At 41.0% G+C, this 17,813-nt stretch overlaps 1 protein-coding gene across 1 annotated transcript in view; it reads left to right on the top strand.

Moving 5' to 3' along the window:
* The first annotated feature begins 130 nt into the window (after window positions 1–130).
* Window positions 131–17,813, top strand: part of LOC146712411 (ribonuclease inhibitor-like) — a 50,789-nt gene continuing 33,106 nt past the window's right edge. Inside the window, exons 1-2 of the mRNA XM_085436444.1 lie at window positions 131–156; window positions 6,158–6,247. Of these exons, the coding sequence (XP_085292570.1) occupies window positions 131–156; window positions 6,158–6,247 (116 nt within the window). The remainder of the gene's footprint in view (window positions 157–6,157; window positions 6,248–17,813) is intronic.

Genomic DNA, 17,813 nt, shown 5'->3' with positions numbered 1-17,813 from the left:
CAACAGCAGACTGGTGCGTAATAAGCAGTGAATAATGCAGGAAACAGATTTTTGAAGGTAAACTGTTCTTGAAGTACACTGAGAGAGAGAGAGCTGTGCAGGAAGTAAACGTCAAAGTCAGAGAGAATTCATGACGACGTTCATCAAACGTAAAGCGTAGTTTGGATCTTCTTCTGCTGCTGGTTCACTCAGTTTTGGTTGGAGACAGATGAAACCTGCAGCTTCAGGATCTGTGAGCTGTCCACTTTCAGCCCCGACGGCGTGTCCGTGTACGTGCCGTCGAGTGAACGATCCACGCTCTGTGTTTCCATCTTTGTGTGTTTAGCTGCTCTCATTTACTGTTTTATCTGTTTGCTTGTTGTTGAAATACTTTTGGGAGCTTTAACCTGAGATTCTGGCAAAATACATTTATATTAAAAATCGATTCAGGATTGAATGAATCAACATCGCTTTATTCAAATTAAAACCATTTAAATGGGAAAATCCATTTTTTTACAGCCGCCTCTAATGATGGGTAATGTCAGCTGGTCCATGTGCAGCTGGCTGTGAGGCTCAGGGAGCGTCTACAAAGTGCAACACTGAAAGAACATCATCCATAAATATTGAGTAATAACTGGACTCTCATACAGCGAGACTCAAATGCCTTTAAACATCAGCTTATCCTGCTGATCCAAGTCCAACACTGAGTTTGTAAAAACATGTTTGTCAATCATTTTGTTTGGTTTCTGAGGAAAATGATTCAATAACTTGCTGCTAACACACAACACTTCATCATATTTCCTCATAACCCTCTTTTGTCTGACCATTTGATCCCATTTGAATTTGCAATAAAGGATCCACAGAGTTTGGTGACAATAATGACAGTAGATGTTTGTGTGAAAGTGCTGGAAGCAAATGAGTGTGTGATGTTCTTTCAGTGTTGCACTTTGTAGACGCTCCCTGAGCACTGGTCTCACAGCCAGCTGCACATAGAGACCAGTGTTGTTAGTCCAGGTCAGAAGATGACTTGTTGGAATGAAAATGAGCTTGTAGTTTGTCTGCTTTAATAATGTGACTGGAAAAAGGTGTTGGACTTCAAATATGTCCATTTCTTTCACACTTCACCTTTAAAAGTGAAGCCTTGTGGTTCCTGGAAGGAAAAACACGACTTTTTCAAGTCTTTGTCCTGTTTTTATGATAAATGTACGACTTTAATGTGAAACATTCAGAGTTTTTTCTCTTGTTGTGTTTGTTTGAAGCTGCTTCCTGTTGGCTTCAGCTGTTTGGAGTTTCCATTTTCTAAACTTCTACATTCTGAACCTTCTTCAGCTCTGAACAGATGATGAAACACTGAATGATTTCAAGCTCACACTTTGTCTAATAAACTTACATCTTTCATTCTTTATACAGATTGGAGGACTGTGGTTTGTCAGAGATCAGCTGTGATTATCTGGCAGCAGCACTGAAGTCCAACCCCTCCCATCTGAGACAGCTGGACCTGAGCATCAACTACAATCTTCAGCATTCAGGAGTGAAGCATCTGTGTGGTTTCCTGGAGAGTCCAGGATGTGGACTTGAAACTCTGGGGTCAGTCAGCATGTTTTAGTTGTGCTGAGATGAATATGATGTGAAAGTTGTGCTGACACTAAACTGCAGACATCAGGCTGATATTATACTGATCCACACTGAGGATCTTCATGGTAAAGTCTGTTTTCTTCTTCTCTGGTTTAGTCCATTGACTGCAGCAGAACAATGTTCACATTTCAAACAGTGAGACTCAACGTGTGGCCCGCGGCCCACACGCGGCCTGCCCACCTTTCCTGATTCAGAGAGAGGGGACCCTGATTAACTGTGTAGTGTTCTTCCTCACAGTTCTAAGTATCAGACACAACAATGAATAATCCACAGCTGACTGTCTTTAGCAGGTCAAAGGTCACGGCACACAGCAGACAGTGGGAAATATTATAACTCTGATCATTTATCAGCACATATCCATATGTATAAAAACAAAGCTGACACTGTGAGACTTGATCAGAGGTGTGATCATCACAGCAGAGGCCTTTGTGTCAAAGTCACTGAGGATCAAACAGAAACACATGAAGCAGATTTTCCTGTTCTGGCTTTTTATAGCAGATAACCTTCAAAATATTCTGCAGTCCATCAAAAACTGAAGCAAACCATGAATCAACATGTGAACATGAGCTGATGCTGCTGAAGGGAAGCAAAGTTACAGAGGTTTGATTACAGACACAGCTGAGAGTTTGTAATCTGTCATCATTTTAAAAGGTTTAAATTTCTTCAGTATTGAACAGCAGAAATGAGGCTTTGTTTTCGGAGGCCGACAGCAGTGAACACAACAGCAGACTGGTGCGTAATAAGCAGTGAATAATGCAGGAAACAGATTTTTGAAGGTAAACTGTTCTTGAAGTACACTGAGAGAGAGAGAGCTGTGCAGGAAGTAAACGTCAAAGTCAGAGAGAATTCATGACGATGTTCATCAAACGTAAAGCGTAGTTTGGATCTTCTTCTGCTGCTGGTTCACTCAGTTTTGGTTGGAGACAGATGAAACCTGCAGCTCCAGGATCTGTGAGCTGTCCACTTTCAGCCCCGACGGCGTGTCCGTGTACGTGCCGTCGAGTGAACGATCCACGCTCTGTGTTTCCATCTTTGTGTGTTTAGCTGCTCTCATTTACTGTTTTATCTGTTTGCTTGTTGTTGAAATACTTTTGGGAGCTTTAACCTGAGATTCTGGCAAAATACATTTATATTAAAAATCGATTCAGGATTGAATGAATCAACATCGCTTTATTCAAATTAAAACCATTTCAATAGGAAAATCCATTTTTTTACAGCCGCCTCTAATGCTGGGTAATGTCAGCTGGTCCATGTGCAGCTGGCTGTGAGGCTCAGGGAGCGTCTACAAAGTGCAACACTGAAAGAACATCATCCATAAATATTGAGTAATAACTGGACTCTCATACAGCGAGACTCAAATGCCTTTAAACATCAGCTTATCCTGCTGATCCAAGTCCAACACTGAGTTTGTAAAAACATGTTTGTCAATCATTTTGTTTGGTTTCTGAGGAAAATGATTCAATAACTTGCTGCTAATACACAACATTTCATCATATTTCCTCATAACCCTCTTTTGTCTGACCATTTGATCCCATTTGAATTTGCAATAAAGGATCCACAGAGTTTGGTGACAATGATGACAGTAGATGTTTGTGTGAAAGTGCTGGAAGCAAATGAGTGTGTGATGTTCTTTCAGTGTTGCACTTTGTAGACGCTCCCTGAGCACTGGTCTCACAGCCAGCTGCACATAGAGACCAGTGTTGTTAGTCCAGGTCAGAAGATGACTTGTTGGAATGAAAATGAGCTTGTAGTTTGTCTGCTTTAATAATGTGACTGGAAAAAGGTGTTGGACTTCAAATATGTCCATTTCTTTCACACTTCACCTTTAAAAGTGAAGCCTTGTGGTTCCTGGAAGGAAAAACACGACTTTTTCAAGTCTTTGTCCTGTTTTTATGATAAATGTACGACTTTAATGTGAAACATTCAGAGTTTTTTCTCTTGTTGTGTTTGTTTGAAGCTGCTTCCTGTTGGCTTCAGCTGTTTGGAGTTTCCATTTTCTAAACTTCTACATTCTGAACCTTCTTCAGCTCTGAACAGATGATGAAACACTGAATGATTTCAAGCTCACACTTTGTCTAATAAACTTACATCTTTCATTCTTTATACAGATTGAGGGACTGTGGTTTGTCAAAGATCAGCTGTGATTATCTGGCAGCAGCACTGAAGTCCAACCCCTCCCATCTGAGACAGCTGGACCTGAGAAGAAACAAGCTGCAGGATTCAGGAGTGAAGCATCTGTGTGGTTTCCTGGAGAGTCCAGGATGTAAACTTGAAACTCTGAGGTCAGTCAGCATGTTTTAGTTGTGCTGAGATGAATATGATGTGAAAGTTGTGCTGACACTAAACTGCAGACATCAGGCTGATATTATACTGATCCACACTGAGGATCTTCATGGTAAAGTCTGTTTTCTTCTTCTCTGGTTTAGTCCATTGACTGCAGCAGAACAATGTTCACATTTCAAACAGTGAGACTCAACGTATGGCCCGCGGCCCACACGCGGCCTGCCCACCTTTCCTGATTCAGAGAGAGGGGACCCTGATTAACTGTGTAGTGTTCTTCCTCACAGTTCTAAGTATCAGACACAACAATGAATAATCCACAGCTGACTGTCTTTAGCAGGTCAAAGGTCACGGCACACAGCAGACAGTGGGAAATATTATAATTCTGATCATTTATCAGCACATATCCATATGTATAAAAACAAAGCTGACACTGTGAGACTTGATCAGAGGTGTGATCATCACAGCAGAGGCCTTTGTGTCAAAGTCACTGAGGATCAAACAGAAACACATGAAGCAGATTTTCCTGTTCTGGCTTTTTATAGCAGATAACCTTCAAAATATTCTGCAGTCGATCAAAACCTGAAGCAAACCATGAATCAACATGTGAACATGAGCTGATGCTGCTGAAGGGAAGCAAAGTTACAGAGGTTTGATTACAGACACAGCTGAGAGTTTGTAATCTGTCATCATTTTAAAAGGTTTACATTTCTTCAGTATTGAACAGCAGAAATGAGGCTTTGTTTTCGGAGGCCGACAGCAGTGAACACAACAGCAGACTGGTGCGTAATAAGCAGTGAATAATGCAGGAAACAGATTTTTGAAGGTAAACTGTTCTTGAAGTACACTGAGAGAGAGAGAGCTGTGCAGGAAGTAAACGTCAAAGTCAGAGAGAATTCATGACGATGTTCATCAAACGTAAAGCGTAGTTTGGATCTTCTTCTGCTGCTGGTTCAGTCAGTTTTGGTTGGAGACAGATGAAACCTGCAGCTTCAGGATCTGTGAGCTGTCCACTTTCAGCCCCGACGGCGTGTCCGTGTACGTGCCGTCGAGTGAACGATCCACGCTCTGTGTTTCCATCTTTGTGTGTTTAGCTGCTCTCATTTACTGTTTTATCTGTTTGCTTGTTGTTGAAATACTTTTGGGAGCTTTAACCTGAGATTCTGGCAAAATACATTTATATTAAAAATCGATTCAGGATTGAATGAATCAACATCGCTTTATTCAAATTAAAACCATTTCAATAGGAAAATCCATTTTTTTACAGCCGCCTCTAATGCTGGGTAATGTCAGCTGGTCCATGTGCAGCTGGCTGTGAGGCTCAGGGAGCGTCTACAAAGTGCAACACTGAAAGAACATCATCCATAAATATTGAGTAATAACTGGACTCTCATACAGCGAGACTCAAATGCCTTTAAACATCAGCTTATCCTGCTGATCCAAGTCCAACACTGAGTTTGTAAAAACATGTTTGTCAATCATTTTGTTTGGTTTCTGAGGAAAATGATTCAATAACTTACTGCTAATACACAACATTTCATCATATTTCCTCATAACCCTCTTTTGTCTGACCATTTGATCCCGTTTGAATTTGCAATAAAGGATCCACAGAGTTTGGTGACAATAATGACAGTAGATGTTTGTGTGAAAGTGCTGGAAGCAAATGAGTGTGTGATGTTCTTTCAGTGTTGCACTTTGTAGACGCTCCCTGAGCACTGGTCTCACAGCCAGCTGCACATAGAGACCAGTGTTGTTAGTCCAGGTCAGAAGATGACTTGTTGGAATGAAAATGAGCTTGTAGTTTGTCTGCTTTAATAATGTGACTAGAAAAAGGTGTTGGACTTCAAATATGTCCATTTCTTTCACACTTCACCTTTAAAAGTGAAGCCTTGTGGTTCCTGGAAGGAAAAACACGACTTTTTCAAGTCTTTGTCCTGTTTTTATGATAAATGTACGACTTTAATGTGAAACGTTCAGAGTTTTTTCTCTTGTTGTGTTTGTTTGAAGCTGCTTCCTGTTGGCTTCAGCTGTTTGGAGTTTCCATTTTCTAAACTTCTACATTCTGAACCTTCTTCAGCTCTGAACAGATGATGAAACACTGAATGATTTCAAGCTCACACTTTGTCTAATAAACTTACATCTTTCATTCTTTATACAGATTGATGGGCTGTGGTTTGTCAGAGATCAGCTGTGATTATCTGGCAGCAGCACTGAAGTCCAACCCCTCCCATCTGAGACAGCTGGAGCTGAGTGCTGACTACAGGTGTTCAATTAACAACAAGCTGCAGGATTCAGGAGTGAAGCATCTGTGTGGTTTCCTGGAGAGTCCAGGATGTGGACTTGAAACTCTGAGGTCAGTCAGCATGTTTTAGTTGTGCTGAGATGAATATGATGTGAAAGTTGTGCTGACACTAAACTGCAGACATCAGGCTGATATTATACTGATCCACACTGAGGATCTTCATGGTAAAGTCTGTTTTCTTCTTCTCTGGTTTAGTCCATTGACTGCAGCAGAACAATGTTCACATTTCAAACCTTCAAAGAAGAAGAAAAATCCTCCACTGGATAATTCACTGTGAAACTCTCCAACTCTTCATTCCACCTTAAAGTCTGTCTGACACTGAAATCCAAAGCAAAATGTGCGTTTGCTTTACAGACAGCAGTCCAACACAAACATACACACATCATCCAAAACACAGTCGAACATCCAAATCTCCTCCACTGCCAGCATGAATGATGGGAAAGAGAAGGAGGAACACTCTGACATTCAGGGTTAGAATGAGTTTCATGAAGCAGACTGTGAAGATCAAAGCTGCATTAGAAAGCTTACATGAATGAATGAGTGGACAGAAGTGGACAGAGATCATCTGAAGCACTTCAAAGGCTTTAAATCAGCACATTTCTCTTTATTCTTTATCAACTCTGTTAGTTTCTCTCAGTTTTCTGTGGAATGAAGCTAACAGCAGGCTAATAAGATGCTGACCAATAGGTTTCTATTAAAGGTTGTAATTTGTATATGAAAAAGTGCTTTGGCTCAGCAGGGATCAGCTTACAGGTAGAATACAGCTGCTGGATGGGATTAGCATGTCATAGCTATCTACCAAACTGCTAACTGGGGGATTTCAGGCCATCTATGGATCATTTTTGCTAACTGTTTATTCAGCTTAGGCTCACAGGGCTGCAGCCTGTGCCCTAGCTGTCATAGGGCAAGAGGCGTGGTCCACCTGCACAGGTGAGCAGTCCATCACAGGGCCAACAGAGAGAGACAGAGAAGCACTCTCTCACATCCACACCTACAGCCAATTTAGAAGCACCAATGAACCTAAGCAGCATTTCATTGGACTGTGGGAGAACATCCACCCTCCACAGAAAGGCCAACAAGCTTCAACCTACAACCTTCTTGCTTTAAGGCACTAGTGCGAACCACTTTTCCCCATTTCAGCCCAAATCCTGCATCTTCCTGTTTCTGACTCCAGGCCAGCTCCACTAACACTTTCTCATCAGACACTGCCACCTAGTGGAGGAAGTCTTAGTCCCATTTGAAGCTTCAGATTACAGTTAGTTCCTTTACAAAGAGGTGGAGGTGGTGGGGCCACAGCACCATCATCACTGAGTGCCATAGGACACTTAACCTTTGTTTCCATATGCTGGGAACTTCCTGTTGTTCCAAGGAGGACTGGAAAATGTGTGAAAATCTCCCAGTCAGTTCCTCACAGCACACTTCAATCATTTCCCTCCCACAGCATCAGGACCAGGGCTTTTTCTCTCTTTGGTCCCACTAAGAGATTTCCACACAAACACCTCATCAGTGGGACTCTCAGAGCTACCAGCCCTTTGCTACAATCACAAAGCTCTTCATTGAAATCAATGATATCAAAGCTGGAATCAAATGAGTCCAAGTCTTCTGCTGATTCAGCATCACATTCATCTTTGCTCCTTGTTCTGCATCCCCACCATGGACTTCATTCCTTTCCAAGCCAGTCTTGAGTGTCCTTTATTCAGCTCATCCTCTGCTTTACTTTTACACCTGATTTTAGCTGCTTTATCTCTCTTTCAACAAGTTTCTGTGCCTCAATCTTTTTCTTCTCTCCCTCATAACAAGACAGCTTCTTCTGGCTGAGAACATGTTGGAGTGATTTACTAATCCAGGGCTGCTTATTGGGGAAAATACTTCCTGTTTCCAAAGTAATCCCCATTTTTCCCAGAAAGAAATGTAAGTAGAAATCGATGATCTAAGTGAGAACATGAGCCTTTAAAAAGTCCCAGTGGGTGCAGTCAAAGCAGTCCCTCAGTCCCAGTATAGAGTCTTTGGTCCAGACTGGAACAACTGTGTGCCCAGTTTGAGCTCTCTTCAGTCCTGTGACCTGACAGACCCAGAGGGGCCATCACATCACATTTAGAAGCTCCCCTAATGGAGCCACAACACATGTCCAACACTTAGTCTGTCTTGTTGGACCAACTGGAAGAAATGATTCAAGGACTTAGTCACAGAACAGAGATTCAAATCTCCAAAATCCAACTGGCTGCATCAGGACATATAGTCTGAAACTCTGCACAGTTTCCTGTTTGAAGCTGCTTCCTGTTGGCTTCAGCTGTTTGGAGTTTCCATTTTCTAAACTTCTACATTCTGAACCTTCTTCAGCTCTGAACAGATGATGAAACACTGAATGATTTCAAGCTCACACTTTGTCTAATAAACTTACATCTTTCATTCTTTATACAGATTGAGTCTCTGTGGTTTGTCAAAGATCAGCTGTGATTATCTGGCAGCAGCACTGAAGTCCAACCCCTCCCATCTGAGAGAGCTGGACCTGAGCTGGAACAACCTGAAGGATCCAGATGTGAAGCAGCTGTCTGATCTTCAGCAGAGTCCAGACTACAGACTGGAGACTCTGGTGTAAGTAGAGTGATGGAGTGAGTGGGTGGTGCTGTCAGCAGTATTGTACTAAACACAGTCAGTATGAAACAAAGATCCAGTGTTTCCTGTAAAGCTGCAGCTTCTCAGTGAAGCTGTGAGAGGAGAATGGTGACAGGCTTCAGGATTGGACACAAACACTTCCTGTTTCTGACCTTTATGGTCACCATAGTAACAGCTGACACGCTCTGATCAAACGCTGTCAACAGCCAATCAGCTCTCTGAACAAAGCAGCACGCAGACCAATGACTGCATTCATTTCCAAGTTTAAAGCAGTGAAGAACACAGTCTGTAGGTGAGGAAGAATTTAGTGAGAGCAGATGTTTGGATGGAATTCCTCCAGTTAACAGCTGGAACCGTCCATCTGGATTGTTGGGCTTGTTGTTGGGGTTCCTACAGAGCTCAGAGTGGACACACCAAGGTTCTTCTAATGAATGAAAGTCCAAACTCAAACTAGGAGGGAAAAACATTTTCAGCAACTTCAATAAAAATCCAAAGATTAGAAAAAGTGAAGCAACAATGAGTCCTAGTACAGTCCCAGCACTGAAGTCCCTGCTGCTCTTTATACTGGATGTGCTGCATCACTGACTGACAGCTGATGAAGAGTCTCTGGAAACACTCGTTTATCTCCTCTGCTCTTCCTTCTTCTCTCTGCAGGTGGTGATGATGGTAAACAGGACGGTGTGTGTGCTGAGAGAGGAGGAGCTGTGTCCTGATGATCCAGAGAGGTTGAAGCAGCAGCAGCTTGTGTGTAGAGACGCTCTGACTGGGCCATGTTACTGGGAGGTGGAGAGGAGAGCTTCATCCAGCAGTGACTGACAGAGGAATGAGAAGAAGTGCAGATGACTGTCAGTGCTGCAGAGTGAACTGCTCTGAGAACAGCTCCACTGTCAGACACAATGTAGAGTCCAGCATCATCCCTGTGTGTCCCTCTGGATCTGACAGAGGATCATCAGTGTATCTGGACTGCTCTGCTGCTGCTCTGTCCTTCTACAGTCTCTGCACAGTCTCTGTCTGACTCTGGCTTCAGACCCTCCTGGATCAAACTCACCTGGAAAGACTTTCAAACATCACTCAATAGATTTGAATACAGAATATATTTGATATATACTGTAGATGTACTGTAGAGTTGCAGTTTGTCACTTGTAAATACAGTCTGTGAGCAGCTGTGAGCTGAAAGATCTTTCTAGAAACACGAAATGTTTTCACTCTTCTGTTGCTTTTTCATATATTTCCACAACATTAATATTGATCCCACCTGTCTCACCTGTTTCATGCTTTTATACATAATAACAGGACACGTGTGATCTGAGCGCTGCTGTGGTTGCTGTGCTGCACGTCTTCATTTAGATAACAGAGACATCTAGTGGTTCAGAGGGAGAACTGCAGGAGGTGGAGCTGTGTTTTAGCGTGGAAAACTTTTTATCTTTTAGGCGCAGATACAAATATGACAAGTATCAGTGTGAGATACAAAAGGTCACATCAGTCAGCAGAGGGAACAGTGATCACACAGCAATGTAAGAATAGAAACATAACAGTGAATCTGGACATGTATACAGATGGAAGCAAACAAACAGGATGCAACACTACATTAAAGCCACAAATGAATCATCAGAGCTGAGGAGGTGATTGAGAAACAGGTTTACCTTTTAGGTGACATGAATGAGTTGATGGGACGTTATGAACTGTTTCTGAGAGACAAATAACACCAGGATCCTTTTCTAAGTAGCTGACAGCTTGTAACTGTGCAGGGGCGGGTCTAGTAAAGTTTTGCCGACCTAAACCAGGGGGTTTAGAGCATCATAGAGTTTTTGTGGTTTGTTTTCTTTAAGTCATTTCACAGATTTTCTCTATAATTTCAATTCCTTGAATAAAACAACAAACTTAGGGGATGATTTTGTAATCCGACTTTATGTATGAAAGATTTGACTAAACGTAAAACAATCTTCCAACTCAGTCGTCATTCTTATCTTGTGAAATCAAACCAAACGTTCTGTTGTCTCTAAATCAGGGATTGATGAAATCTTTGATTGCATCCATTTATGAACATGTTCTCATTCATATTAAATCGTAGTCTAAGTCCTTCTTTAAAGGGATAAATGTCATTCATTATCTTCAAATGTGTTTCTGTTGTTTTGGGGGGAAGTTTGAAGTCCATTGTTCAAAGTCTGTTAATGAAACTTTATGAAGTTTATGTAGGATGTTTTTCCTATTTTGTATTTGTTTGAATTATGATGTATTTCTGACTCTTGCTGCCATGATGCCAGGTCTCTCTTGAAAACAACATTTTTAATCTCAATTAAATTTTCACCTGGAGAAATAAAGATGATAATAATAATTTTGTCTTCAGGGAATCATTTCTCTGTAAAACAGCTTCTTCTGAAACTCTTGTTACATTTCTTGTTTATTGTTTGCTGGTTGTAGAAAAATGTCATCGTCTCTGTGTGAACTTAAACTCTACATGTGGTGTCAGCTATAAACGAGCTCTAGAGTCTAATAACGATGCTTTTATTATTGTCTGGTATCCAACCTAACCCTGGGCCTCTGGCTGAATGTGAAACACCAGCAGATGTTAAAAACTGTCTGGGTTACACGTGCATCACGTCGTGTGCTTCCTAACATGGATATGATTGGAATCTGGGCCTGTTCAAGCGGTGCTGGTATCGTTGTTGTTTCTGAGACTTTCCAAATATTTACTGGATAAAAACGTAGCAACTGATGGATTTAACATTTAGCTCTCAGACTGTCCCAGAAAAGGCGGAGGTCTGGAAGTTTATGTGAAGGTCTGTCTTGCTGCTCAAGTCTTGTTCTCTCCATCTGCACCTCAGCCATTTGAAATCTTGGCCTTAACTATTGATCTGTTTGGAAATCAGACTGTTGTTGGCTGCTATCAGCCTCCACCTGCTTCCCCCAGCACATCACCGTCTCTGGTTCAACTTTTATCTGAGCTGCATTTTAATGACGTCTTTCAGATGGATGATTTTCATTGGGACTGGCTTTCTTCTGTGTCTGATGAGTTTAAGGCACGCTGCTTGTTTTTAAAACTGACTCAAATTATTTAAAGCCTCACACGCCTTGATCCTAAACACCCAGATAAATCTGCTCTTATTGACCTTTTTTAACTAATATGCTGCGTAAGTTTTCCACATCTGCAGTTTTTGCCAACGACCTGAGTGATCACTGCATAGTTGGTGCTGTGAGAAACACTAAAATCTCACGCTCCGAGCCCGCATCAGTTTGAACTGGGGTCGTATTAAACAGGCTGACAATGTCAGTTTGGGAACATTTACAGGAGAGTTGTGTCTACTTTGTGGACAGACACGCCCCTTTTTGCCAGGTCAGGGTGAAAGGTCGGGACAGGCCTGGTTTGGTTCAGTACCGGCCGATCTCCTACATGAGAGAAACCAGGCCTGGGCAGGAAGTCTGGCTCTGATGCTGATTGGCTACGTTTTCATTAGCTGTGTAATCGGATTACTGTCTCCATCATCAAGATGTAACTATTTTTTACTTTAACGACTGACAGTCCAAACGACCGTAGGAGGTTTTGGCAAACTATAAAGTGTCTCTGCCAGCTGTGACTCCTCAGAGCTTCCTCCTCACTTAAATATCGACTCCACTCCTGTGTCACACAAAACTGAAATGTTGCTTTAACAAACACTTTGTTGCTTCTTGTTCTTTGTTCAGCACAGTATCTGATGGTAAACCTCTTGCACACAACTCTGCTCGTAGTTCCTGCTTACTGATACCTTTTCCTTCACACCTGTCACAGTAGAAGAGGTTTGTAAGGCTTTGAATAGCCCCAACACCAGAAACTCGTCCTCACAATCGTTCTCCTTCCTTCTTGCACTTGGCTGCAAATATCATAGCTGAGCCAGTGTCTTATATTTTTAATCTTTCTCTACAACAGAAGGCTTTAGCACAGATGTGGAAGTGTGCCTCTGTACTCCCCCACTGAAAGCTGGTGATTCTTCAACAGTTAGTAATTACAGGCCAATTTCCAAACTCTGTGTCTTATCTAAGGTTCTTCAAAGGCTGGTAAATAATCAACTTCAAAGTTATCTGGATGAAAATAGGATTTTATCTCCCTTCCAGTCTGGTTTTAGGAAACTGCACAGTACTGGAACTGCTTCGATAAAAGTTCTCAAAGACGTCTATGAAGCGCTGGATGCAAAGAACTACTGTGCAGCTCTTTTTATTGATCTATCAAAGTCTTTGACACTGTCGACCACAACAAAAACTCTTCTGGCACAACTTCACCTACTTCCAAGCTGCGTGGAGAGGATGAGGATCTAACAGCACAGGAACTCCAGCAACACTCAGCAGCAGCTGCTCCCAGTCCCTTGGTTTATGAGCTGAGCTGCTGACCACAGCATTTTATGTCATAGATTACTGGAAATAGGCCTTTCAGACCGAGCAGCTGGCTGCTTCTCTGATGTTCTTTTGTACATCAGCAGTGCGTTCAGCTCAATGGTCTCTCTTCCAGCTTTTTAAATGTCACTGAACGAGTGCACAGGGTTCTGTCCTGGGCTACTTATGTCAACGGTGTGGCACAAAATCTAGATGCATCTGTTCATTTTATACCATCAACATAGTTTTCAAACCATTACAGCAGCTGTTGATAGTATTCAGTCTCAGCTGGCTCAGACTGGCTTTAAATGTAGAAAAAACCAAAGTCATGTTGTTCACAAACAGAAAGAGGGTCCGGCTTTATTTCCTTCTCCTGTATCTGCTCAAAGTATTTCTATTGAAACTGTGGCCTCGTACACATACCTCGGTATTGTAGTTGATGACAGTCGTTCCTATAAGCCACACATTGAACATCTAATAAAGAAACTGAGGCTGAAGTTGGGCTTCTCTTCCAGGAACAGATCATGTTTCACAGGAAAAAGCTTGTTGCTGCCACCTTCTTTTTTACCTGCCCTGGATTACAGTGACATGATTTATATGAATGACTCTGCTCGCTGTCTTCATCTGTTGGATTTTGTCCATCATGGGGCATTAAGATTTATAACTGTCTGTAAACCTTTAACACACCACTGTACTCTGTGTTCTCTGGTTAACTGGTCCTCATTGGTCTTACACAGGATGGTCCATTAGTATCATTTTATCCATCAATCTGTTTCTGGGTTACTGCCTCCTATTCATCAGAGTACATGTTAGGCAAACAGTTTAGTCACAGCCTGCAGTCTCAGGACATCATTACATCCACTGTTCCATCAGTTCATGCAGAGCTTGGGAAGAAGGCGTTCTCCTTTTCTGCTCCGTCTTCATGGAAAACATAACCGAAGGATTTAAGGCTCTCCGTTGATTTCACTTGCAGACTTCAAAAGACGTACACATGTTTTTGTGAAACCATCTCTGGGAACTTGTTCTCGTTTTTAATGTGACTGAGTACATTACACAAACTTTTCTCTTATTGTTGTAATTTTAATATGTGTGTCTGGAACAGGTCTCTCTTGTAAATGAGACATTGAGTCTCAATGAGCCGACCTGTATAAATAAAGCTTCAATTACAAAGTCCTTTGTTTAAAAGTTCCTTCAGCTGCCAGTGGGACGTGCTGTGGCACTATCGGTTGCAGAGCCTTTATATTGTTAGTTAGAAACTACAAATATAATGGCTCACTGTATTTCAGAATCAGAGAAACTTTATTAATCCAGGAGGGAAACTGAGTTGTCATAGCAGCAAATATACAAGAAACAACAAGCACTCATATAAAGTGAGTGTAGAAACAGTTATGATAGATTAATATTCAGATAAATAGAGAAATAGAGAAATATAGGTATAAATTGTTACGAAATCAGTTTTACCCCGGTTCTTTTATTTGTCGAGGCATCCAGAGACGGCACCAGAACTCAGTAGTTATTTCACAAAACCTTTATTCATCTTCATTTAAGAATAAGAATCTTTACTCTTTAATGTCACAAATTCCTCTTTGTATGTAACATAACAACATACATGATACAGCTGCAGCAACTGAGGCGAGGAGAGAGGCAGCAACAAGAAAACTGGAAGAAGGAGACCAACAACACCACCTGTGGAAATCTTTCCCCAATCAAGCATCATCATATCAGCATTTCATCAAAAGCACACATGCTCCGACCTGACAATGCAGAGCTGTGGCAAAATCATTGAAATCATTTATTAAACAAATGAGTGCATCAAAAATAAGAGTGGAGCTGCAATGAAAGAGAAGTGAACTTTCTTCAGTCAACACAAAGTTTTCCCTGACAGGTGACATTTAATTAAAGTGACTTTATCACCACACACACATTCAGAGGCAGTCTACAGGAGCAGAGCTGCAGCTATTCAGCAAATGTCTCCCTGCAATCCTCACTGCAACACCTACATGTGAAAATGAAACCACCTCTGCTGTTCACACATGAAAAGTCATTTGAAGAACCAGTTTTCCTCAGATCTCTGTTTTAGTAACTCTGAAGTCTGAACTTTTGATTTCTGCATCCTGTTTGTACTGATAACTGTCAGTGGATGATTTTGATCCCAAAGAAATCTTTAACACACATGTAGTGATGGGACGTGTTACTGAAACAATGGTTAGGAAACAGAAATCGCCTGAGAATCTGCTCATGTTTAAGATTTCTTCTTTACAAACATTTTCTATGGCTGTTCCCAGTATGACCAGTGATACAAAGCATGGGAAATGGGGATTAGTTCATTCAGACAAATACACTTTTTAAAATGTAAAAATAAAGAAATGAATCAATAAAATAAAAAGTCAAAAAAATAAAAAATAAGGGTCTGAGGCGTCTGTCTCACTGTATCCATGGCAACAATTTACTTCCTGTTCCTTCATATCAGAACCACATCTTTGAAATCAAAACATTTAAGATTCAAATTCAACCACAGATGTGTTCAATTAGATATTAAATGAAGCAGTGCAATGTTTTTATCACTATCCAAGTTTGAACTCTAAGTAGAAGATTTAAAAAAGCAACACACACACACACACACACACACACACACACACACACACACAGTATGCAGACATGATTTAGCTGATGATAATATAACGACTGCACAGACCCGTGGGATGATTCATGTCCTTTTTCTTACTCTATTCAATGATGAACTTCTTGCTTCAGGACCTTCTTGATGAATTTGTTTTCTAATCCACAGTTTTCTACCTGATCTGTGTGTTTGAAGTAAAATGTGTTGCTTCAAATGTAAAAGTTAAACAGACAGAAAGCATCAACGTGGAGTTCAATCAGTGTTTTGTGTTCATACAGGTCAGCTGTTGCACACAGAGGTCCTGGATTTACACTGTGCCCTGGTTCCTGTGTTTCTGTATGTAGTTTAGTCTAAAGTGGATCCTCCTCATGTACAGACTGAATTATCTGTTCAACAATCAGCATTTCTGATTCATGGATTTCATTTGTTTTTGCTAGTTTTGACTGAGATTTTAACATATCTGTGGTGGCATCTGTTCAGTGTTGTGGAAGTTTTACAGCACTAATCTCACTTCACTCTGTAACATAACAGTGAACAATATTACTATTAGAAAGATTATTAGAGAAGCCACAATCAGATGATCCCCTATGAGGTGTCCTTGGTTATAGTGTGTATTCATCTGAGGGGAGAGAGAAGAAAGAAACACTTCAGTGTTAATGAAAAAGTCATCAGTCTTCTTATGGGAAGAGACCTCCACCAGACCAAGACAGGTAACCATCCAACACGTTCTCATCCCGAAACCTAACAGACCGATGCCATGTGACAAATTGATGCTATGTGACAAACCGATGCTATGTGACTATTAAATTCCCTTCTTTTGAATTCTCTGACTTCCGACTCAGAGTCGTCAAGTTCAAAAAATGATCTTTATTGTACATTTCCGGAAACAGAGACCTGTACCCACTAACACACGCTCAGGTCTGAAAGCATTAGAAGCCAGAATGGGTATACATAGTTCTGCTATAGGTCGCACACAGACACACACAGTTTCCATCAAAACAACTCCTTCTGCTCTGACTAATGTGTGTGTGTGTTACTTAGTTCTGCTTTTTCTGTCTGGTTTCCTGTATTTTATTAATATGCCTCTGCAGCTCTGCACTAAACTTTCTGTTTTTTAACCTCCCCTTACTAAAGCCTCTGTTGCTAGGCGACCTGTCACCCTCTGACCTAGTTTTTTCTCACATCTGGGCTTGGTTTATAATGGCCTCTCTTATTAAAATACATAAAACAATCTAATCAGAAAATAAGCACTAAGAATATATATTTATCTTGTAACTTTGTTTAAGTTAATGAACAATTGTGTTGAAAATTGAGATTACAATATCAATCAAGATAATTATAATTATGGTTTTTGCTGTAATTAAACAGTCATGTGGAAATGTGGCAACCACAGAACTTTAGAGGCCTTTTGTTCAGTTATGTGTGGACTGTTTCTTTAGTCTCATACACAAATTGTTCTCAGTGTCTATGAGACTGGTGAAATATCCATGTGTGCTGAAAGAGACTGTGCTGGTCTGACCCCCTCAACCTAGGTATTGTGGGTAATGAAAGAGCAGATAGGTTGGCTAAAGCAGCTGTTAAAAAAGTAGACATAGACGTGCAGATACCATTGTTGAAATCTGAGGGAAAAGAATAGTTTGGAGACAAAGTAAGAACTTCTGGAGAATGGCATGGGATAATGGAACAAAAGGGAGACATGGGGTACAAAACACAATAGAAGTTAAGAGGAGTAGTGGGTTAAATAGGCAGCAGGAGAATACAAACAGGTCACTGCTTTTGTCATGTAATCAATATATTCTTAGTGTTTATTTTCTGATCATATTTTTTTATGTACTTTAATAATGAAGGTTTGCAAAGCAAGGCCACTTTTGACTCATAAACTAAGTGCTCACCCAGACTGAAAAACAGGACGTTAGTGTAGAGCTATACAAGCATATTAATAAATACAGGAAGCCAGACAGAAAAGAGGAACTTGTACCATATAAGGAGTTGTCGAAACTGTGTGATGTGTAAAGTACCAAAATAACACCTATATGA

This window comes from Copadichromis virginalis, linkage group LG3, assembly GCF_057382275.1.
Source record: "Copadichromis virginalis isolate Kocher_CV1m ecotype Utaka linkage group LG3, C_Virginalis_male_GT1.1, whole genome shotgun sequence".
NCBI classification, from domain to species: domain Eukaryota; kingdom Metazoa; phylum Chordata; class Actinopteri; order Cichliformes; family Cichlidae; genus Copadichromis; species Copadichromis virginalis.
This window is presented reverse-complemented; position numbering and strand designations above follow the sequence as displayed.